At 46.8% G+C, this 24,307-nt stretch overlaps 1 protein-coding gene across 4 annotated transcripts in view; it reads right to left on the bottom strand.

The window, feature by feature from the left end:
* HIPK1 (homeodomain interacting protein kinase 1) overlaps positions 1–24,307 on the bottom strand; it is a 172,182-nt gene that overhangs the window by 48,726 nt on the left and 99,149 nt on the right. For all 4 annotated transcript variants that reach the window (XM_063955420.1, XM_063955419.1, XM_063955421.1 and 1 more), the window contains exons 4-5: positions 3,564–3,683; positions 840–926 (exon numbers count right to left, since the gene is read on the bottom strand). In XM_063955420.1, the coding sequence (XP_063811490.1) occupies positions 840–926; positions 3,564–3,683 (207 nt within the window). The remainder of the gene's footprint in view (positions 1–839; positions 927–3,563; positions 3,684–24,307) is intronic.

Raw genomic sequence — 24,307 nt, 5'->3', positions numbered from 1 at the left:
ACTATACTAACAAAACACCAAGTACATTATACAGGTTAAAATTTAGCACAAGCATTAAAATATTTGAGACTCATTCTTTGTAAGCTTACTATATAGATTACTGATGGTTTTCACCAATATGTGTATGCTTTGTATTGTTTATGATCTTTATAATAAGCATCTTGGAAGTTGTAAGGCCTATAAAGAAAAAAGGTTGTGTGTTCTTTTTCTTCCTAAGGGATCCTCATGCTAGCTTCCCCAATTATGAGAACTTACAAGTTCAGTGTAAAAGCTTTATTCAACAGCTGCCCACCTATCAGCCTGTGCCAGAACTAGATACTCTGTAAGCATATAATGGCAGATCGCTAACTAGGCTTCCATACTGACAGAGGAGTCCCTGATAACTTCACAGGATCTCTACGGCTGTGCACTGCAGCACATTTCAACATTAGAGAGAAAACCTAAGTCCACAACCCACCGGAGGACAAAAGTACAAAAGACAAGCAAGGAAGGAAGGCTTCTATCAAAGCAATTTATCACCAACACTAGGCCAGAGTTACACTTCATGTGCTTTATGGTATACTAATATACAGGTGACTAGTTCCTGTAATGCACGTGATTCAATTAGTTTTTATGATTTATACATGCACCATTAGCAATTCCTGAAGGTGGGTACACAACTTTTGTCCACTTAAAGAACCCTAAAACATTTACAAATGGTGCTATAAAATTATCGAGCGCAACAGTTTTTCAAAATGTAACAAGTTTTTTTTAATAACTATAGGACACATGAAATCTGTAATTCATCACACATGGGCAATGACAGGGAAGTCAACGTGATGCACTGAACTTGACCTCACCTGAGCCATGTCATCTAAGCAGTTGAAAATGTACTTCCGAGCCTCTTTTGATTTGATTCCAGTTTCCATTTCATGCTCTTCTGGTGTCTAGGATGGGAAAACAGTTTTTAAAATGTACATTCGGTGCAGACTGGCTGTAATATATCATCTTCTTATAACTTCCACTTTAAGGAGACGGTTACAATGAAAGCTTTACAAACATGTGACAGTATATCTTACCAGTCATGAGTTGGCGTGACAATCGCACATACAAACAGGTTAGTGTGGAAAAGGATTGCCATAATATTTTTTTCTTGCATTTATGTTTCTGTGTGAAGCAAGCCTTAAATAGTATATATATTATAGGCACCCAATAGGAGAAAATGTGCTAAGGCTCTCTATGGAGTAGCTGGTCTAATTATGGCTCCTGTCATACAAGCTACAAAACACCTGCAATCTGTAGCTAAACAAATGCAGCATGAGTCACAGGAACCTTCATAAATCAAGGCCAGAGACTGAAGCTTTTTTTTTTTTTTATTAAAGCTGCAAAATGCAGTTCTGTAGCTTGTGAGACACTGTTCCAATGCCAGTAACGTCATAGCAGTGCTTTGAGTAGCTGCAAATGTAAAAAAATAAATAAAATAAATACTGAACAAACCAAACCTTATTCACATTTCCTTTTTTTTTTGTATATACCTTAGTATGCTCTAATAGCTTATGAATACTGCTGGCTTCAAAATAATTTCGCTACTCATCTTAGCCTGGGACAAATGACAGAACTGACAAACACATTATGGTCAGTATTGCGTTTCATTTCAGCTGTGCGCTTTTGCAAATGATTTGTGAGCTGCTTTAAATTTTCTTTAATCAATAACAAAGCCAAGAGTTAAGCTGCATAACACTACAGAGCTACTAATAGCCATTCCCTATCCATTATACATAAGCAAATAATTATGGAGCTTTGACTAAACTGGAAATATTTTGACATAAGGGTTGTCACAGCATAAACCATTTTTCCTTTTGCAAAGACATGCCGAAACCAAGTCTATCAGCCTACCTAGCTGGTTTGTTCCCAGCCATGTCGGACCACAGCTTGCAGTGATGCACATAGAGTAACATTAGAAGACCAATACCTGAACTGCTGTCAGAACAGTAATATACTTTCATACAAATATGTAAGACTCGCAAGTTGTCTGGATATTGGACACCACTATATTTTAGGCACATAAATGTTGTAAAAAGATTCATTTATTAAGGCCTGGATGGAGACTTGATCTTTCAAACACAGCTTAAAAGGGCCTGTGACATTGAAAATAATTCACTGCCATTGGCAAATTAGTATTTATACTATATATAATTATATAATCTCACCCCATTCAGGCTACGGACAAACATAACTCAGGGAGTTATAACTGCCCCTGCGCATTGCCATATTTTTGGTCCTATCTGTACCTGATCACCCTCCAAAAATGGTGCATCTCATCCCTTGCCACTAGATTATACCGTCAAATCAGACTAACAGAAAAGATCTGGGAAGAAATGCAGCAATTGTGCAGACCAAAAGAAAATGAATGGAAACTGCACATAATGGTGAGATCTATAAGTGAACATCTTCATTTCAAGAACAATATTTTCATTAGTGTCAGCATTGAAAGTGCTTGTGTGATAGAATCCAACAGTACACAACTTCACTCTCTGGTGCCATGTAAAATGCCCATTATCATTATGAAGAGAATCTAAACCTAAAGTACGTGAAACGTTATTGGATTCAGTCTTAGGGCAAAATTCAATTTGAATTGATGCTTCTTGCGCGAGGAATAAGGGCTGTAGCCTCAGACTTTTACGCCCAGAGCTATTTCAATCATAAGCCATTTTCTATGCACGGTAAAACCGCAGCTAACTCGCATTAACCCGTATAATCCGGGATAAGTATCCGAAGCCATCGGGTGAAGCATTTAGGGCAGCCACAATAAGGGAAGAAAGCCCTATTTACTGTGGATTTCTTACAGAACTTTGGGCTACTTAAAGGTTCTGAAGATTATGAACTGTTAACTATGACATGAAGCAACTTTCCCGTAAAGCAAGCGACGATACTGGACAAAACCCAAGGTGGTCAATAAAGTTTGTAAACAATTATTTCTAAAGCCAAGTAAACACTAGGTGATGTCAGCCTAAGAATAAATAATAACAAAGTTTTTAGGCTTATTTCGTCCAGTGTGTATGGGGGTATTATTGGTGAACGATGAACGCTCATGTCGGGCTGAGCTGCATGTCCGGGAATGCCGGCGGAGACGTCACTGATTGTTATCGCGGAACGATAACGTTCAGTGTGTACATACTATATCGTTGAACTCTATATCGTTCAATGATATAGTCGTTCATCGCCAGCATTTAAGCATCGCCTAGTGTGTACCTAGCTTTAGACCATATGACCAGTGTTTCAGTTCATAAACTGTCCACTTCAACAACCCCCCACCCCAAAAAAAAAAAAAAGTAACACGTACTATTCTGTAAACTTAAACTGATTGTTTTAATTACTACTCCTATGTAAACATGCCATTCCATGTTGTCATGGGGAACACAGCGGGGCGGTACGGTTGCATGTGATCTAACCATGGCAGTTAAGTGGTTAATGGAATTACCCAAAATAAACAGGTGTGTATTTCTTTAACATTTTTTTGCTAAATATTCATATATTGTGTAATTTAGATGTGTGGATGGCAAGCACTGAAGTTCCCCTTCTACCTTTAATCTCCATAAAGGATAGCCCAAGTCTGGATCTCTATTGAAAAATCTGGAGGTCTTTGTTCCAGCACTGAGGAGGTACTCTGCAGGAAGTCCTTGGGTCTGGGAGATGTACCTTATCTGAAAGAGACAAAATAGCAGCAACATTGTGAGGTCAGCTTTTCACATTCACTATTATCTACTAATAAAAGAGCATGTCCTTAGAAAATGCAGAATACACTGAACAGCTGCTATTAAATGAAAAGCCCATTATTGTTTTGGGTGTACGCTTTCAAGTTATTACAAGGCACACTTTCCAGGTTAATGGGAGGTAGCTGTGTTTGTCACATCTAAATTAACTGTCAAAAAAATAGGACACTGAATACAAGAGCTTGAAGACTCCCCTTTACAATTCAACAAGAGAAGCCAATGTTGTTCCTTTTTTTTTTCCAATAAAGAAACCCTATTGTAAACACAGGACGTTAAATGTCATCTGCAACTAAAAAGACCTTCATGCTTTGACGTAAACATCAACTAAAATTAATGTGGTGAATTGTTATGCCTAATTGTTAATACTATAGGAATGAAACCAGAATATAAAAATCAGTAGGTTTTACAATTTGTAGTCTAGATATTCTATAATAAAAATGAGAAACGTATAATGTACCTTAATTTGAAGCTGTGGACCACCAAATTGGTGTTATTTGGAAAACTCAAAGGTAGACTGTGATTACCCATTGGCACACGGACTTAAGCCATGGAAATAAAGATTTTACTTACCGGTAAATCTTTTTCTCGTAGTCCGTAGAGGATGCTGGGGACTCCGTAAGGACCATGGGGAATAGACGGCCTCCGCAGGAGATAGGGCACTTTAAGAAAGACTTTGGATTCTGGGTGTGCACTGGCTCCTCCCTCTATGCCCCTCCTCCAGACCTCAGTTAGGGAAACTGTGCCCAGAGGAGACGGACAGTACGAGGAAAGGATTTTAGTTAATCCAAGGGCAAGATTCATACCAGCCACACCAATCATACCGTATAACCCGTGATAAACTACCCAGTTAACAGCATGAACAACAACATAGTCTCGGTTCAAACCGATGAAACTATAACATAACCCTTATGTAAGCAATAACTATATACAAGTCTTGCAGAAGAAGTCCGTACTTGGGACGGGCGCCCAGCATCCTCTACAGACTACGAGAAATAGATTTACCGGTAAGTAAAATCTTATTTTCTCTAACGTCCTAGAGGATGCTGGGGACTCCGTAAGGACCATGGGGATTATACCAAAGCTCCCAAACGGGCGGCAGAGTGCGGATGACTCTGCAGCACCGATTGAGCAAACAGGAGGTCCTCCTCAGCCAGGGTCTCAAACTTATAGAACTTTGCAAAGGTGTTTGACCCCGACCAAGCAGCAGCTCGGCATAGTTGTAGTTGGCAGCCGCCCAAGAAGAGCCCACCTTCCTAGTGGAATGGGCCCTAACCGATTTAGGCAATGGCAATCCTGCCGTAGAATGCGCCTGCTGAATCGTGTTTCAGATCCAGCGAGCAATAGTCTGCTTTGAAGCAGGAGCGCCAACTTTGTTGGCTGCATACAGAACAAACAGAGCTTTAGTCTTCCTGATCCTAACTGTTCTGGTCACATAAATCTTCAAAGCTCTGACCACATCCAGGGACTCAGAATCCTCCAAGTCCCGTGTAGCCACAGGCACGACAATAGGTTGGTTCATATGAAAAGATGAGACCACTTTTGGCAGAAACTGAGGACGCATCCTCAACTCTGCCCTATCCACGTGAAAAACCAGGTAGGGGCTTTTATGTGATAAAGCTGCCAATTCCGAAACACGCCTTGCCGAAGCCAAGGCCAACAACATGACCACTTTCCAAGTGAGATATTTCAACTCCACTGTTTTGAGTGGCTCAAAAAAAGGTGACCTGAGGAAACTTAATACCACATTAAAGATCCCACGGCGCCACTGGAGGTACAAATATGCAGCACGGCTGAATATGCAGCACGCCCTTCACGAATGCCTGTACTTCAGGAAGAGAAGCCAATTCATTTTGAAAGAAAATGGACAAGGCCGAAATTTGGACCTTTATGGACCCTAATTTTAGGCCCAAATCCACTCCTGTTTGCAGTAAGTGAAGCAGACGACCCAAATGGAACTCCTCCGTAGGAGCAGCCCTGGCCTCACACCAAGAAACATATTTTCGCCATATACGGTGATAATGTTTCAATGTCACGTCCTTCCTAGCCTTTATTAGCGTAGGAATGACCTCCTCCGGAATACATTTTTCCGCTAGGATCCGGCGTTCAACCACCATGCCGTCAAACGCAGCCGCGGTAAGTCTTGGAACAGACAGGGCCCCTGCTGCAGCAGGTCCTGTCTTAGAGGAAGAGGCCACGTATTTCTGTGAGCAACTCTTGCAGATCCGGATACCAAGTCCTTCGTGGCCAATCTGGAACAATGAGGATTGTTCTGACTCTGCTTAGTCTTATTATTCTCAACACCTTGGGTATGAGAGGCAGAGGAGGGAACACATAGACCGACCTGAACAACCAAGGTGTCACTAGAGCATCCACCGCTACCTTCTGAGGGTCTCTTGACCTGGCCCAATACCGCTTTAGCTTTTTGTTGAGACGGGACGCCACCATGTCTATCTGAGGCAGTCCCCACCGACCCACGATCTGTGCGAAGACTTCTGGATGAAGTCCCCACTCTCCCGGCTGCAGGTCGTGTCTGCTGAGGAAGTCCGCTTCCCAGTTGTCCACCCCCGGGATGAATACTGCTGCTAGGGCGCTTACATGGCCTTCCGCAGAGCGAAGAATCCTGGTCGTTTCTGCCATGGCCACTCTGTTCCTTGTGCCGCCTTGGCGGTTTACATGAGCCACTGCTGTGACATTGTCCGACTGAATCAGAACCGGTTTGTTCCGAAGCAATGCCTCCGCTTGGCGTAGGGCGTTGTATATGGCCCTCAACTCCAGGACGTTGATGTGGAGACAAGTCTCTAGATTTGACCAGAGACCTTGGAAATTTCTTCCCAGTGTGACTGCTCCCCAACCTCGGAGGCTTGCGTCCGTGGTCACCAGGATCCAGTCCTGAATTCCGAACCTGCGGCCTCCTAGGAGGTGAGCACTGTGCAGCCACCACAGGAGAGATACTCTGGCTCTGGAAGACAGGGTGATCCTTTGATGCATTTGTAAATGGGACCCGGACCATTTGTCCAGTAGATCCCATTGAAAGGTCCTTGCATGGAACCTTCCGAAGGGGATGGCCTCGTACGATGCCACCATCTTCCCCAGGACACGCGTGCAGTGATGCACTGAAACCTTTTTTAGCTTTAATAGGTTCCTGACCAGGGCTATGAGCTCCGAAGCCTTTTCCATCGGAAGAAAAACCTTTTTCTGGTCTGTGTCTAGAATCAGGCCCAGAAAGGTCAGACGCGTTGTAGGGACTAGCTGGGACTTCGGTATATTGAGAATCCAGCCGTGCCTTTGCAACATTCTCAGCGACACGCTGTCCAGCAACTTCTCCCGAGATCTTGCCTTTATGAGGAGATCGTCCAAGTATGGGATAATTGTGAACCCCTGCTTGCGCAGGAGCACCATCATTTCCGCCATTACCTTGGTGAAAAATCTCGGGGCTGTGGAAAGCCCAAACGGCAACGTCTGAAATTGGTAATGACAGTCCTGTACTGCAAATCTCAGGAACGCCTGGTGAGGAGGGAAAATCGGAACATGAAGGTATGCATCCTTTATGTCCAGGGACACCATCCAATCCCCCCCCCCCCTCCAGGCTGGTGATGACTGCTCTGAGCGATTCCATCTTGAACTTTTTTTAAGTACAAGTTCAGGGATTTTAGATTCAAAATGGGCCTGACCGAACCGTCCGGTTTCGGGACCACAAACAGGGTTGAGTAATACCCCTTTCCTTGCTGGAGAAGAGGAACTTTGACTATCACCTGTTGAAGATACAATTTTTGAATTGCAGTCAACACTAACTCCCTCTCTGACGGGGAAGCTGGCAGAGCAGATTTGAAAAACCGTCGAGGAGGCACGTCTTCAAATTCCAGCCTGTATCCCTGAGAAACAATCTCTATAGCCCAGGGATCCACCTGTGAGTGAACCCAGACCTGGCTGAAAAATCGAAGACGTGCCCCCACTTGAGCTGACTCCCCCCGGGAAGCCCCAGCGTCATGCAGTGGACTTTGCAGATGTAGGGGAGGACTTCTGCTCCTGGGAACTAGCTGCATGCAGCTTTTTTCCCTTGCCTTTTCCTCTGGCAAGGAAGGACGATCCCCGTACCTTCTTGCTTTTATTGGAACGAAAGGACTGCATTTAATAATGAGGTGCCTTTTTTGTATGCTGCGGGGGGACATAAGGTAAGAAATTCGATTTACCGGCCGTAGCAGTAGAGACAAGGTCCGAGAGGCCTTCTCCAAACTCCTCCCCATTGTAAGGCAACGTCTCCATATGCCGCTTTGAGTCGGCATCCCCCGTCCACTGTCGGGTCCACAAGAGTCGCCTAGCAGAAATAGACATAGCATTTATTCTGGAGCTTAGTAAACAAATGTCTCTTTGAGCATCCCTCATATATAAAGCAGCATCTTTGATATGCTCTAGGGTCATTAGAATGGTATCCTTATCTAGGGTGTCAAGTTCCGTAGATAAGGAATCTGTCCATGCTGCGACAGCACTACAAACCCAGGCCGATGTCATAGCCGGTCTAACGATAGTACCGGAATGTGTGTAAATGTGCTTCATGGTAACCTCCTGCTTACGATCAGCAGGATCCTTGAGGGAAGCTGTATCCTGAGAAGGCAGTGCCACCTTCTTGGATAAGCGTGTCAGCGCCTTGTCTACCTTAGGCGAAGATTCCCATCGTATCCTGTCCTTTTGTGGAAAGGGATACGCCATAAGAATCCTTTTGGGTACTTGTAGTCTCCTATCTGGAGATTCCCAAGCCTTTTCGCACAAGTCGCTTAGCTCAAATGAGGACGGAAAAGTGACCTCAGGCTTTTTCCCTTTATACATGTGTACCCTCGTGTCAGGGACAGGGGGTTCCTCAGTGATATGCAAAACCTCTTTAATGGCCATAATCATGTAACGAATGCCTTTTGCCACCTTTGGTTGCAATTTTGCATCCTCATAGTCGACACTAGAGTCAGTATCTGTGTCAGTGATCTGGGATATGGTGCGTTTTTGAGACCCCGACGGTCCTGGTGCCACAGGGACAGGCATGGTCTGACTACCTGACTGATCCCTAGTTTCAGCCTTGTCTAACCGTTTATGCAGTAAATTTACATTTGCATTCAAGACATTCCACATATCCACCCAGTACGGTGTCGGCATTGCCGACGGCGACCTGACAATCATGCACTCCCCCTCCTCCTTAGGTGAGCCTTCCTCGTCAAACATGTGGACACACACGTACCGACACTTCACACACACAGGGAATCTCTTTTCTGAAGACAGGTTCCCCCTGAGGCTCCTTGGAGAGACAGAGAGAGAGTATGCCAGCACACACCCCAGCGCTATATGACCCAGGAGAAACACACAAAATGTTTACCCAGTAGCGCTGCTTAATGTGTAAACGCCAATAATGTGCGCCCCCCTCTACTTTAAAACCCCCTTACACCGTGTGCCAAGCAGGGGAGAGTCCGGGGAGCTTCCTCTCAGCGGTGCTGTGGAGAGAAAATGGCGCTGGTGAGTGCTGAGGGAGAAGCCCCGCCCCCTCGGCGGCAGGCTTCTGTCCCGCTCAAACTTACTAAAAAATGGCGAGGGCTCTTTTATATACATGTACAGTGCCCACCTGTACATGTATATAGACTTTTGCCATATGAGAGGTGTTTTATTGCTGCCCAGGGCGCCCTCCCTGCGCCCTGCACCCTTACAGTGACCGGAGTGTGTGAGGTGTATGGGAGCAATGACGCACAGCTGCGGTGCTGTGCGTTACCTCTGTGAAGCACCGAAGGCTTCTGCCGCCTTAGACGTCTTCTGGCTTCGTTTCTTCTGGCTCTGTGAGGAGAACTGCGGCGCGGCTCTGGGGGTGAACGCCCAGGACGAACCTGTGTTCACTCCCTCTGGAGCTAATGGTGTCCAGTAGCCGAGGAAGCAGAGTTTATCATTTAAGTAGGTCTGCTCCTCTCTCCTCAGTCCCTCGATGCAGGGAGCCTGTTGCCAGCAGTGCTCCCTGAAAAAGAGGAAAAAAAAAGAAGAAAAAAATCCAAACAAAAATGCTTTCTAAGCAGGAAACTCAGGAGAGCTCCCTGCAGTGCACCCATTCTCCTCTGGGCACAGTCTAAAACTGAGGTCTGGAGGAGGGGCATAGAGGGAGGAGCCAGTGAACACCCAGAATCCAAAGTCTTTCTTAAAGTGCCCTATCTCCTGCGGAGCCCGTCTATTCCCCATGGTCCTTACGGAGTCCCCAGCATCCTCTAGAACGTTAGAGAAAGTTATTTATCAGGTTGTACTGCTGGGAGAGCAGTAGCCAGTCTGCAGGCACACATACCTGTACCTCCCAACTGGCCTGATTTTGGTGCAACGGTTCCTTGATCAGGATGTTCACCCCAAGTTATCGGGGTTTGGTGGTGTTGCACTGTCACACTCTTTGGAGGCTGTGTGATTGTATGGCTTGTGTGTGTTTATAGTGACTGGTTCACACAGGGCGCAGGTATAAACGGACAGGAATGGCTCTGTCCAGACCTCTGAATGGTGAGCTAATTTTGACGGAGACTTACTAATATCACCCGCAAAAAAATAAGAATTTACTTACCGATAATTCTATTTCTCATAGTCCGTAGTGGATGCTGGGAACTCCGAAAGGACCATGGGGAATAGCGGCTCCGCAGGAGACTGGGCACAAAAGTAAAAGCTTCAGGACTACCTGGTGTGCACTGGCTCCTCCCCCTATGACCCTCCTCCAAGCCTCAGTTAGGATACTGTGCCCGGACGAGCGTACACAATAAGGAAGGATTTTGAATCCCGGGTAAGACTCATACCAGCCACACCAATCACACCGTACAACTTGTGATCTGAACCCAGTTAACAGCATGATAACAGAGGAGCCTCTGAAAAGATGGCTCACAACAATAATAACCCGATTTTTGTAACAATAACTATGTACAAGTATTGCAGACAATCCGCACTTGGGATGGGCGCCCAGCATCCACTACGGACTATGAGAAATAGAATTATCGGTAAGTAAATTCTTATTTTCTCTGACGTCCTAGTGGATGCTGGGAACTCCGAAAGGACCATGGGGATTATACCCAAGCTCCCAAACGGGCGGGAGAGTGCGGATGACTCTGCAGCACCGAATGAGAGAACTCCAGGTCCTCCTCAGCCAGGGTATCAAATTTGTAGAATTTAGCAAACGTGTTTGCCCCTGACCAAGTAGCTGCTCGGCAAAGTTGTAAAGCCGAGACCCCTCGGGCAGCCGCCCAAGATGAGCCCACTTTCCGTGTGGAATGGGCTTTTACAGATTTTGGCTGTGGCAGGCCTGCCACAGAATGTGCAAGCTGAATTGTACTACAAATCCAACGAGCAATAGTCTGCTTAGAAGCAGGAGCACCCAGCTTGTTGGGTGCATACAGGATAAACAGCGAGTCAGATTTTCTGACTCCAGCCGTCCTGGAAACTTATATTTTCAGGGCCCTGACTACGTCCAGCAACTTGGAATCCTCCAAGTCCCTAGTAGCCGCAGGTACCACAATAGGCTGGTTTAAGTGAAACGCTGAAACCACCTTAGGGAGAAATTGAGGACGAGTCCTCAATTCTGCCCTGTCCGTATGAAAAATTAGGTAAGGGCTTTTATAGGATAAAGCCGCCAATTCTGAGACACGCCTGGCTGAAGCCAGGGCTAACAGCATTACCACTTTCCATGTGAGATATTTTAAGTCCACAGTGGTGAGTGGTTCAAACCAATGTGATTTTAGGAACCCCAAAACTACATTGAGATCCCAAGGTGCCACTGGAGGCACAAAAGGAGGCTGTATATGCAGTACCCCCTTGACAAACGTCTGAACTTCAGGAACTGAAGCTAGTTCTTTCTGGAAGAATATCGACAGGGCCGAAATTTGAACCTTAATGGACCCTAATTTTAGGCCCATAGACAGTCCTGTTTGCAGGAAATGCAGGAAACGACCCAGTTGAAATTCCTCTGTAGGGGCCTTCCTGGCCTCACACCACGCAACATATTTACGCCAAATACGGTGATAATGTTGCACAGTTACATCCTTCCTGGCTTTGATCAGGGTAGGGATGACTTCATCCGGAATGCCTTTTTCCTTCAGGATCCGGCGTTCAACCACCATGCCGTCAAACGCAGCCGCGGTAAGTCTTGGAACAGACAGGGTCCCTGCTGGAGCAGGTCCTTTCTTAGAGGTAGAGGCCACGGGTCCTCAGTGAGCATCTCTTGAAGTTCCGGGTACCAAGTCCTTCTTGGCCAATCCGGAGCCACGAGTATAGTCCTTACTCCTCTCCTTCTTATGATTCTCAGTACCTTGGGTATGAGAGGCAGAGGAGGGAACACACACACTGACTGGTACACCCACGGTGTTACCAGAGCGTCCACAGCTATTGCCTGAGGGTCCCTTGACCTGGCGCAATATCTGTCCAGTTTTTTGTTGAGGCGGGACGCCATCATGTCCACCTTTGGTTTTTCCCAACGGTTCACAATCATGTGGAAGACTTCTGGGTGAAGTCCCCACTCCGCCGGGTGGAGGTCGTGTCTGCTGAGGAAGTCTGCTTCCCAGTTGTCCACTCCCGGAATGAACACTGCTGACAGTGCTATCACATGATTTTCCGCCCAGCGAAGAATCCTTGCAACTTCCGTCATTGCCCTCCTGCTTCTTGTGCCGCCCTGTCTGTTTACGTGGGCGACTGCCGTGATGTTGTCCAACTGGATCAACACCGGCTGACCCTGAAGCAGAGGCCTTGCCTGACTTAGGGCATTGTAAATGGCCCTTAGTTCCAGGATATTTATGTGAAGTGACGTTTCCATGCTTGACCACAAGCCCTGGAAATTTCTTCCCTGTGTGACTGCTCCCCAGCCTCTCAGGCTGGCATCCGTGGTCACCAGGACCCAGTCCTGAATGCCGAATCTGCGGCCCTCTAGAAGATGAGCACTCTGCAACCACCACAGGAGAGACACCCTTGTCCTTGGAGACAGGGTTATCCGCTGATGCATTTGAAGATGCGATCCGGACCATTTGTCCAGCAGATCCCACTGAAAAGTTCTTGCGTGGAATCTGCCGAATGGAATCGCTTCGTAAGAAGCCACCATTTTTCCCAGGACCCTTGTGCATTGATGCACTGACACTTGGCCTGGTTTTAGGAGGTTCCTGACTAGGTCGGATAACTCCCTGGCTTTCTCCTCCGGGAGAAACACCTTTTTCTGGACTGTGTCCAGAATCATCCCTAGGAACAGCAGACGTGTCGTCGGAATCAGCTGCGATTTTGGAATATTTAGAATCCACCCGTGCTGTCGTAGTACTACTTGAGATAGTGCTACTCCGACCTCTAACTGTTCCCTGGACCTTGCCCTTATCAGGAGATCGTCCAAGTAAGGGATAATTAAGACGCCTTTTCTTCGAAGAAGAATCATCATTTCGGCCATTACCTTGGTAAAGACCCGGAGTGTCGTGGACAATCCAAACGGCAGCGTCTGAAACTGATAGTGACAGTTCTGTACCACAAACATTAGGTACCCTTTGTGAGAAGGGCAAATTGGGACATGGAGGTAAGCATCCTTGATGTCCAGAGACACCATATAGTCCCCTTCTTCCAGGTTCGCTATCACTGCTCTGAGTGACTCCATCTTGAATTTGAACCTTTTTATGTAAGTGTTCAAGGATTTCAGATTTAAAATAGGTCTCACCGAGCCGTCCGGCTTCGGTACCACAAACAGCGTGGAATAATACCCCTTTACCTGTTGTAGGAGGGGTACCTTGATTATCACCTGCTGGGAATACAGCTTGTGAATGGCTTCCAATACCGCCTCCCTGTCGGAGGGAGACGTTGGTAAAGCAGACTTCAGGAACCGGCGAGGGGGAGACGTCTCGAATTCCAATTTGTACCCCTGAGATACTACCTGCAGGATCCAGGGGTCCACTTGCGAGTGAGCCCACTGCGCGCTGAAATTCTTGAGACGGGCCCCCACCGTGCCTGAGTCCGCTTGTAAGGCCCCAGCGTCATGCTGAGGACTTTGCAGAAGCGGGGGAGGGCTTCTGTTCCTGGGAAGAGGCTGCCCGCTGCAGTCTTTTTCCCCTTCCTCTGCCCCGGGACAGATATGAGTGGCCTTTTGCCCGCTTGCCCTTATGGGGACGAAAGGACTGAGCCTGAAAAGACGGTGTCTTTTTCTGCTGAGAGGTGACCTGGGGTAAAAAGGTGGATTTCCCAGCCGTTGCCGTGGCCACCAGGTCCGATAGACCGACCCCAAATAACTCCTCCCCTTTATACGGCAATACTTCCATATGCCGTTTGGAATCCGCATCACCTGACCACTGTCGCGTCCATAACCCTCTTCTGGCAGAAATGGACAGCGCACTTACTCTTGATGCTAGAGTGCAAATATCCCTCTGTGCATCTCGCATATATAGAAATGCATCCTTTAAATGCTCTATAGTCAATAATATACTGTCCCTGTCCAGGGTATCAATATTTTCAGTCAGGGAATCCGACCAAGCCACCCCAGCACTGCACATCCAGGCTGAGGCGATTGCTGGTCGCAGTATAATACCAGTATGTGTGTATATACTTTTTAGGATATTTTCCAGCTTCCTATCAGCTGGTTCCTTGAGGGCGGCCGTATCAGGAGACGGTAACGCCACTTGTTTTGATAAGCGTGTGAGCGCCTTATCTACCCTAGGGGGTGTTTCCCAACGCGCCCTAACCTCTGGCGGGAAAGGGTATAATGCCAATAATTTTTTAGAAATTAGCAGTTTATCGGGGGAAACCCACGCTTCATCACACACCTCATTTAATTCATCTGATTCAGGAAAAACTACAGGTAGTTTTTTCACACCCCACATAATACCCTTTTTTGTGGTACTTGTAGTATCAGAAATGTTCAAAACCTCCTTCATTGCCGTGATCATGTAACGTGTGGCCCTACTGGAAAATACGTTTGTTTCCTCACCGTCGACACTGGAGTCAGTGTCCGTGTCTGTGTCGACCATCTGAGGTAACGGGCGCTTTAGAGCCCCTGACGGTGTTTGAGACGTCTGTACAGGTAATAACTGATTTGCCGGCTGTCTCATGTCGTCAACAGTCTTTTGTAAAGTGCTGACACTATCACGTAATTCCTTCCATAAGACCATCCAGTCAGGTGTCGACTCCCTAGGGGGTGACATCACTATTACAGGCAATTGCTCCGCCTCCATACCATTTTCCTCCTCATACATGTCGACACAACGTACCGACACACAGCACACACACAGGGAATGCTCTGATAGAGGACAGGACCCCACTAGCCCTTTGGGGAGACAGAGGGAGAGTTTGCCAGCACACACCAGAGCGCTATATATATATATATATATATATATATATATATATATATAAAGGGATAACCTTATATAAGTGTTTTTCCCTTATATAGCTGCTGTATAGATTTATCTGCCAATTTAGTGCCCCCCCTCTCTTGTTTTACCCTGTTTCTGTAGTGCAGGACTGCAGGGGAGAGTCAGGAAGCTTCCCTCCAACTGAGCTGTGAGGGAAAATGGCGCCAGTGTGCTGAGGAGATAGGCTCCGCCCCCTTCTCGGCGGCCTTTCTCCCGCTTTTTTATGGAAAAATTGGCAGGGGTTAAATGCATCCATATAGCCCAGGAGCTATATGTGATGTATTTTTTTGCCATCTAAGGTGTTTTTATTGCGTCTCAGGGCGCCCCCCCCCCCCCCCCCAGCGCCCTGCACCCTCAGTGACCGGAGTGTGAAGTGTGCTGAGAGCAATGGCGCACAGCTGCGGTGCTGTGCGCTACCTTATTGAAGACAGGACTTCTTCTGCCGCCGATTTTCAGGACCTCTTCAGTCTTCTGGCTCTGTAAGGGGGCCGGCGGCGCGGCTCTGGGACCCATCCATGGCTGGGCCTGTGATCGTCCCTCTGGAGCTAATGTCCAGTAGCCTAAGAAGCCCAATCCACTCTGCACGCAGATGAGTTCGCTTCTTCTCCCCTTAGTCCCTCGGTGCAGTGAACCTGTTGCCAGCAGGATTCACTGAAAATAAAAAACCTATACTTAAACTTTTTCACTAAGCAGCTCAGGAGAGCCACCTAGTGTGCACCCTTCTCGTTCGGGCACAAAAATCTAACTGAGGCTTGGAGGAGGGTCATAGGGGGAGGAGCCAGTGCACACCAGGTAGTCCTAAAGCTTTTACTTTTGTGCCCAGTCTCCTGCGGAGCCGCTATTCCCCATGGTCCTTTCGGAGTTCCCAGCATCCACTAGGACGTCAGAGAAACAAACAAACAAACAAACAAACAAACAAAAACACCCCACAACAATATTGTTAACCTTTGAAGCAGACCACAGACTATCACACATGCTGCATTATTACTACTCCGATTAACATAACAGCCAAAGGTATTAACATATAGGCAAATTTACATTGATTTCCTACTGGTCATCCCCAAGAGATTTACTAACTATACACAAAATTATTAATGCCATATAAAGCGGTTTCTCCCTAGGAGACACTATATAAAAGCAGCATGAAGGCTAATTTATGCACAAATGTCATAATGTTTATTGAGCTAGTGCAAGTTGCGATGAAAGCAAGCAGCTGGCTTCTAGGGCCTGTAGCATATATCCCTTATCTGCACGGGGTTATGAAATAAAGCCTTATTTGTGTGCATGGTGTGGAGGGTTATAAATAACAGGCAAAATGCACAGTGCTGAAGTCTGAGAGACATGTAACAAGATAAACAGAACAAGAAATAGCCACTTTGTGTCACTGTCAGAGGTGGAGCTATTTTAAATCAAACCTATCTGATTTTAGAGAAAGAAAACAAGCAGCCTTCACACCCACAATAAAGATATGATTCTCAGAACACTGGCATATTCTCAGTCAAGGGAAACCACCCAACCAGAGCCGCTTATTTATAACTGCTGAAAGCTAGCATATTTCCTCTGGAAATTTACTAAGTGTTGCAGCAATCTCATTGCTGCAGCTGCACAGACAATCATTTACAGTTTTGGCGGGTAGTCCCTTAAACACACTGCCAAATTACCCACTATTCCCTACTTCCATGACAATAATACATTACATTTACATACTACTGTGTGTACCCGATATAAGGGGTTCATGTATGAAGCAGTAAAAAGAGCGACGTGGCCCACAGAAACCAATCAGCTTTTACACAGTAGAATGTACTTGGTAAATGCTACCTCAGAGCCGATTGGCTGCTGTGGGAAACTTTTCCACTTCACTGCTGATTTATTTTGCAGCTATCAGCATTTGTGATACACTAATAATTTATCTAGAGAACATTGCTGGTATTTCTACCAGCATTAAAGATCCCTGGAAGCAAAATGCAACCATATACAATAAGGCCACAGACAAGCAGCGGAGGTTCACGTTCACAACATGTAACTCCCTGGATCAGCACAACTAAACTGCTTCAGAACATCACTCAACTTATTCAGAACATTTATTAAAAAAAAAAAAAAAAAAAAAGTGTACCCTCACAGACTCAATTCACTCGCCACGCTTCGGTTACGGTGGCTCACTTAGCTCCACCCAACACAGATTACTATTCTCATTATATGTCCACATGGACAGTGACACTCAGAACAGGGTTCCCATGTTCTGCACTTAAGTCAAGCAGGGACAACAAAACAGATTGTTCCCTGGCCACTACTTTCAAAACGATTGACAAAGAGAAAATAGAAATTTATTAGGCAAACATTTTAGAAACCATTTAACATGCACAAACTATTGTATACAGTAACTAAAGAGGCAAAATACACAGTATATTCACAGCAATGCAACTGGTATATTGCTAGTACTGCATATACTACCTTTACTATTTCTGTACAACATTCAGGTGCAGCAACTCCAGCTATGCAGAATTAAGGTCACACTTCCTACTACTTACTCATTTCTCAGTGGTTTCACTTCAAAGCAGTATCACTACAATGTAGTGTCATGTAGAAACAAAAGGTTTCAGTTAGTCTTTTATCACAGGTGCCCCTGAACAGCTGTGTGCAGTCTTTGAAATATCCCCATAGAAAACGGGGCACACCTCCCTCCGCCCTAAGTGTTCCAGAACACATGAGGCTAAACAGTCAAATAAATGATCACAGATTGCAAACTTTTACAGACATGGATGATGAAATACATACATAAATAAATAAAATATCAGTGATATCAAAGGGGAACAAAAAATGAAAACCATAATAATCTTATAGTGTACACACGTCATAATGCGCCATATGCCAGACTGTACAGTCAATGTTAGGCTGCCTGTACAGTCTATTTTTCCTTGCGATGACGATACCGCGGGACTGCGCATCGGCATCGCAAGCTGTGTACACACATCACACAATATGCACTAACTTTTCTTACAATTTTGACTATATAATCAAAATCGTAAGGAAAGTTAAGTGCATATTACATCGTGTATGTACCTTTAAAAAGACCTGTCCAATCTTGTACAATTCCTCGCTCCAACAGGATCCCAATACCTTCTAACCTTTCCCAGGTGAGACACTGATCCCCGTTTACAATAGAGACATAAACTACGCACACCATGCAACAAACATAGAAATATAGGTGCCGATTAAAATAATTTTTTTTCAGCCCCCTGCTGGGCGTCTTTAGCGATGAAAGTCTAACAGAGCTATTCAATTGTTGCTATGATCAGATGCCATTTGCTACTTAAAGGCCCTGTCAGCTTCAGGTTTAGCTGCGCAAAGCGGCTAAGCCAGTCTAAAATGCCTGAATGGGCATCCAACATCGAAGTTTGGGTGCCCAAACTACGGACTTGAACACATTTTTTCTCACACCTCCTGGGGATGTAAGAAAAAAAAAGTCAGCAGCAGCTAGTGGGCATCTACCGAAGAAACAACTGAATAGCTCCGATAGACTCCCACTCCTTCAGACGGCTAGAAGGTCGCACGTGCCACAACTGAATCGGCTACCATAGAATTTGACAGCATATAAGAACCATATGGCCTATCCAGTCTGACTTTTAAGGATAGTGCATTAGGGTTAGCGGTTAGGGTATTAGGGTTGGCTCAGTGGTTTGCGTTAGAGTTACATAGAAACACAGAATCGGACGGCAGATATCCATATAGCCCATCTGCCGTTTAGGGTTGTTTTAGTGATCTGGGTTAGGGAATTAGGGATAGGATATCAGGGAAGGTTCATTAGATTGGGTTAAGGTATTAGGGTTACGTGGCCGGGTCCCCAGCCCCGATACCGGCTCCCACCACGTGGCTGATAAAGGCCGTGGCACTGAAGGAGTTAATCCCCATGCTGGGGTGTCATATATACAGACTCACCAGCGTCAGGCTCCAAAACTTAAAGGACATCTGTCCATCACTTAAAATAAGATTTTACTTACCGGTAAATCTATTTCTCGTAGTCCGTAGTGGATGCTGGGGACTCCGTAAGGACCATGGGGAATAGACGGGCTCCGCAGAAGACATGGGCACTTTAAGAAAGAATTTAGATTCTGGTGTGCTCTGGCTCCTCCCTCTATGTCCCTCCTCCAGACCTCAGTTAGAGAAACTGTGCCCGGAAGAGCTGACAGTACAAGGAAAGGATTTTGGTAATCCAGGGCAAGATTCATACCAGCCACACCAATCACATCGTATAACTTGAGATAAACATACCCAGTCAACAGTATGAAAACAACAGAGCATCAGGTCAACCCTGATGCAACCATAACATAACCCTTATTTAAGCAATAACTATATACAAGCATTGCAGAAGAAGTCCGCACTTGGGACGGGCGCCCAGCATCTACTACGGACTACGAGAAATAGATTTACCGGTAAGTAAAATCTTATTTTCTCTAACGTCCTAGTGGATGCTGGGGACTCCGTAAGGACCATGGGGGATTATACCAAAGCTCCCAAATGGGCGGGAGAGTGCGGATGACTCTGCAGCACCGATTGAGCAAACACAAGGTCCTCCTCGGCCAGAGTATCAAACTTGTAGAACTTTGCAAAAGTGTTGCAAGTAGCCGCTCGGCAAAGCTGTAATGCCGAGACCCCTCGGGTAGCCGCCCAAGAAGGGCCCACCTTCCTAGTGGAATGGGACTTAACTGATTTTGGCAGCGGCAATCCAGCCGCAGAATGAGCCTGCTGAATCGTGTTACAGATCCATCAACCAATAGTTTGCTTTGAAGCAGAAGCACCAAGCTTGTTGGAAGCATACAGGATAAACAAAGACTCTGTTTTCCTGACCCTAGCCGTTCTGGCTACATAAACCTTCAAAGCCCTGACCACATAGAGCAACTCGGAATCCTCCAAGTCAGTAGTAGCCACAGGCACCACAATAGGTTGGTTTAAATGAAAGGATGAAACCACTTTCGGCAAGAATTGTGGACGTGTCCGCAATTCTGCACTATCCGCATGGAAAACCAGATAGGGGCTTTTATGTGACAAAGCCGCCAACTCTGACACACGCCTAGCCGAAGCCAAGGCTAGCAGCATGACCACCTTCCACGTGAGATATTTCAATTCCACCGATTTGAGTGGTTCAAACCAGTGGGATTTCAGGAAACTCAACACCACGTTAAGATCCCAAGGTGCCACTGGAGGCACAAAAGGGGGCTGAATATGCAGTACTCCCTTTACAAACGTCTGAACTTCAGGTAGAGAAGCCAGCTCTTTTTGAAAGAAAGAGGATAGGGACGAAATCTGGACCTTAATGGAACCCAATTTTAGGCCCAAATTCACTCCGGGCTGTAGAAAGTGGAGGAAACGGCCCATCTGGAATTCCTCCGTAGGAGCATTTCTGGCCTCACACCAGGAAACATATTTTCTCCATATACGGTGAAAATGTTGAGCTGTCACGTCCTTCCTAGCCTTTATCAGCGTAGGAATGACCTCCTCCGGAATGCCTTTCTCCGCTAGGATCCGGCGTTCAACCGCCATGCCGTCAAACGCAGCCGCGGTAAGTCTTGGAACAGACAGGGCCCCTGCTGCAACAGGTCCTGTCTTAGAGGAAGAGGCCACGGGTCCTCTGTGAGCATTTCTTGCAGATCTGGATACCAAGTCCTTCGTGGCCAATCTGGAACAATGAGGATTGTTCGCACTCCTCTTTTCTTATTATCCTCAGCACCTTGGGAATGAGAGGAAGAGGAGGAAACACATAGACCGACTGGAACACCCACGGTGTCACCAGGGCGTCCACAGCTACCGCCTGAGGGTCTCTTGACCTGGCGCAAATACCTCTGTAGCTTTTTGTTGAGGCGGGATGCCATCATGTCCACCTGTGGCAGTTCCCACCGCGTTGTAATCTGTGCGAAGACTTCCTGATGAAGTCCCCACTCTCCCGGGTGGAGGTCGTGTCTGCTGAGGAAGTCTGCTTCCCAATTGTCCACTCCCGGGATGAACACTGCTGACAGTGCGCTTACGTGATTTTCCGCCCAGCGAAGAATTCTGGTGGCTTCCGCCATCGCCACCCTGCTCCTTGTGCCGCCTTGTCGGTTTACATGAGCCACTGCGGTGATGTTGTCTGATTGAATCAGAACCGGTTGGTTGCAAAGCAGGGTCTCCACTTGACGTAGGGCGTTGTATATGGCCCTTAGTTCCAGGATGTTGATGTGAAGGCAAGTCTCCTGACTTGACCACAGACCTTGGAAATTTCTTCCCTGTTTGACTGCGCCCCAACCTCGGAGGCTTGCATCCGTGGTCACCAGGACCCAGTCCTGAATGCCGAACCTGCGGCCCTCGAGAAGGTGAGCACTCTGCAGCCACCACAGGAGCGACACCCTGGCCATGGGGGATAGGGTGATTAACCGATGCATCTGAAGATGTGATCCGGACCACTTGTCCAGTAAGTCCCATTGAAAGGTCCTCGCATGGAACCTGCCGAAGGGAATGGCCTCGTATGATGCCACCATCTTTCTCAGGACTCGAGTGCAGTGATGCACAGACACCTGTTTTGGTTTTAATAGGTTCCTGACCAGTGTCATGAGTTCCTGAGCTCTCTCTATCGGGAGATAAACCCTTTTCTGGTCCGTGTCTAGGATCATGCCCAGGAAAGGCAGACGAGTTGTAGGGACCAACTGCGACTTTGGAATATTTAGGATCCAGCCGTGTTGCCGTAACACTTCCAGAGAAAGTGCTACGCTGATCAGCAACTGCTCTCTTGATCTCGCTTTTATGAGGAGATCGTCCAAGTATGGGATAATTGTGACCCCTTGCTTCCGCAGGAGTACCATCATTTCCGCCATTACCTTGGTAAATATTATCGGTGCCGTGGAGAGACCAAACGGCAACGTCTGAAATTGGTTATGACAATCCTGTACCACAAATCTGAGGTACGCCTGATGAGGCGGATAAATGGGGACATGAAGGTATGCATCCTTTATGTCCAAAGACACTATAAAATCCCCCCCTTCCAGGCTTGCGATAACCGCTCTCAGCGATTCCATCTTGAACCGGAACCTTTGCAGGTACATGTTCAGGGATTTTAAATTCAATATGGGTCTGACCGAACCGTCCGGTTTCGGGACTACAAACATGGTCGAATAATAACCCCTTCCCTGTTGAAGGAGGGGAACCTTGACCACCACCTGTTGAAGATACAATTTGTGAATTGCAGTTAACACTAATTCCCTCTCGTGGGGGGAAGCTGGCAGGACCGATTTGAGGTAGCGGTGAGGGGGCATCTCTTCGAATTCCAGCTTGTATCCCTGAGACACAATCTCTATTGCCCAGGGATCCAACTGGGAGTGAACCCACTTGTGGCTGAAATTTCAAAGACGCGCCCCCACCGGGCCTAGCTCCACCTGTGGAGCCCCAGCGTCATGCGGTGGATTTTGTAGAGGCCGGGGAGTACTTTTGTTCTTGGGAACTAGCTGTGTTATGCAGCTTCTTTCCTCTGCCCCTGCCTCTAGCAAGAAAGGACGCACCTTCTGAGATCGAAAGGACTGCATTTGATAATACGGTGCTTTCTTAGGCTGTGAGGAAATATATGGCAAAAAAATTGGACTTTCCAGCAGTAGTTGTGGAGACCAGGTCCGAGAGACCCTCCCCAAACAATTCCTCACCCTTGTAAGGTAAAACCTCCATATGCCTTTTTGAGTCGGCATCACCTGTCCATTGCCGTGTCCACAGGACCCTTCTGGCAGAAATAGACATAGCATTGATTCTAGAACCCAGCAGACTAATGTCTCTTTGAGCATCTCTCATATATAGGACAGCATCCTTAATATGCCCCAGGGTCATTAATATAGTATCCTTGTCTAAGGTATCAAGTTCCTCAGATAAGGTATCCGTCCATGCTGCTACAGCACTACACACCCAGGCCGACGCGATCGCCGGTCTCAGTAAGGTACCTGAATGTGTATAAATGGACTTCAGGGTAACCTCCTGTTTGCGATCCGCAGCATCTTTGCGGGTAGCCGTATCCTGTGACGGCAGGGCTACCTTCTTGGACAAGCGTGTTAAAGCCTTGTCCACTCTAGGGGAGGATTCCCAGCGTAACCTGTCCGTTGGCGGGAAAGGATACGCCATAAGAATCCTTTTGGAAATCTGCAGTTTTCTATCTGGAGATTCCCAAGCCTTTTCACATAACTCATTTAGCTCATGTGAGGGGGGGAAAGGTTACCTGCGGCTTCTTTTCCCCATACATATGAACCCTCCTGTCAGGGACTGGGGTTTCCTCTGTGATGTGCAACACATCCTTAATTGCTATAATCATATAACGGATGGATTTAGCCAATTTTGGCTGTAACTTTGAATCATCGTAATTGACACTGGAGTCAGAATCCATGTCGGTATCCGTGTCAACAATTTGGGATAGTGGGCGCTTCTGAGACCCTGACGGCCTCTGCGACATAGGATCAGGCATGGGTAGGGACCCTGACTGTCCTAAGGCTTCAGCTTTTTCTAACCTTTTATGTAAGGAATTCACATTATCATTTAAAACCTTCCACATATCCATCCAATCAGGTGTCGGCGCCGTCGGCGGAGACACCACATTCATTTGCTCCCGCTCTGCTTCCACATAGCCTTCCTCATCAGACATGTCGACACAAGCGTACCGACACACCACACACACAGGGAATGCCCTTTTTGAAGACAGTTCCCCCACAAGGCCCTTTGGAGAGACAGAGAGAGTATGCCAGCACACACCCCAGGAATAACACAGTAACTTAATGTTAACCCAGTAGCTGCTGTATATTTTGTTATTGCGCCTAATTTATGTGCCCCCCCCCTCTCTTTTTACCCTCTTCTACCGTGAATCTGCAGGGGAGAGCCTGGGGAGCTTCTTCTCAGCGGAGCTGTGGAGAAAAAATGGCGCTGGTGAGTGCTGAGGGAGAAGCCTCGCCCCCTCGACGGCGGGCTTCTGTCCCGCTCAAATATGGGATTTTCTTGGCGGGGGCTCATACATATATACAGTGCCCAACTGTATATGTGTGTACTTTTGCCAAAAGAGGTCCATATGCTGCCCAGGGCGGCGGCGCGCCCCCCCCCCCCCCCCCCCCCCCCCCCCCTGCGCCCTTACAGTGACCGGAGTATGTGAGGTGTGTGGGAGCAATGGCGCATAGCTGCAGTGCTGTGCATTACCTCAGTGAAGAACGGAGTCTT

Source organism: Pseudophryne corroboree, chromosome 2 (genome assembly GCF_028390025.1).
Source record: "Pseudophryne corroboree isolate aPseCor3 chromosome 2, aPseCor3.hap2, whole genome shotgun sequence".
Lineage (NCBI taxonomy): Eukaryota > Metazoa > Chordata > Amphibia > Anura > Myobatrachidae > Pseudophryne > Pseudophryne corroboree.
The sequence above is the reverse complement of the archived record's forward strand: the minus strand, read 5'-3'. Positions and strand labels throughout refer to the sequence as shown.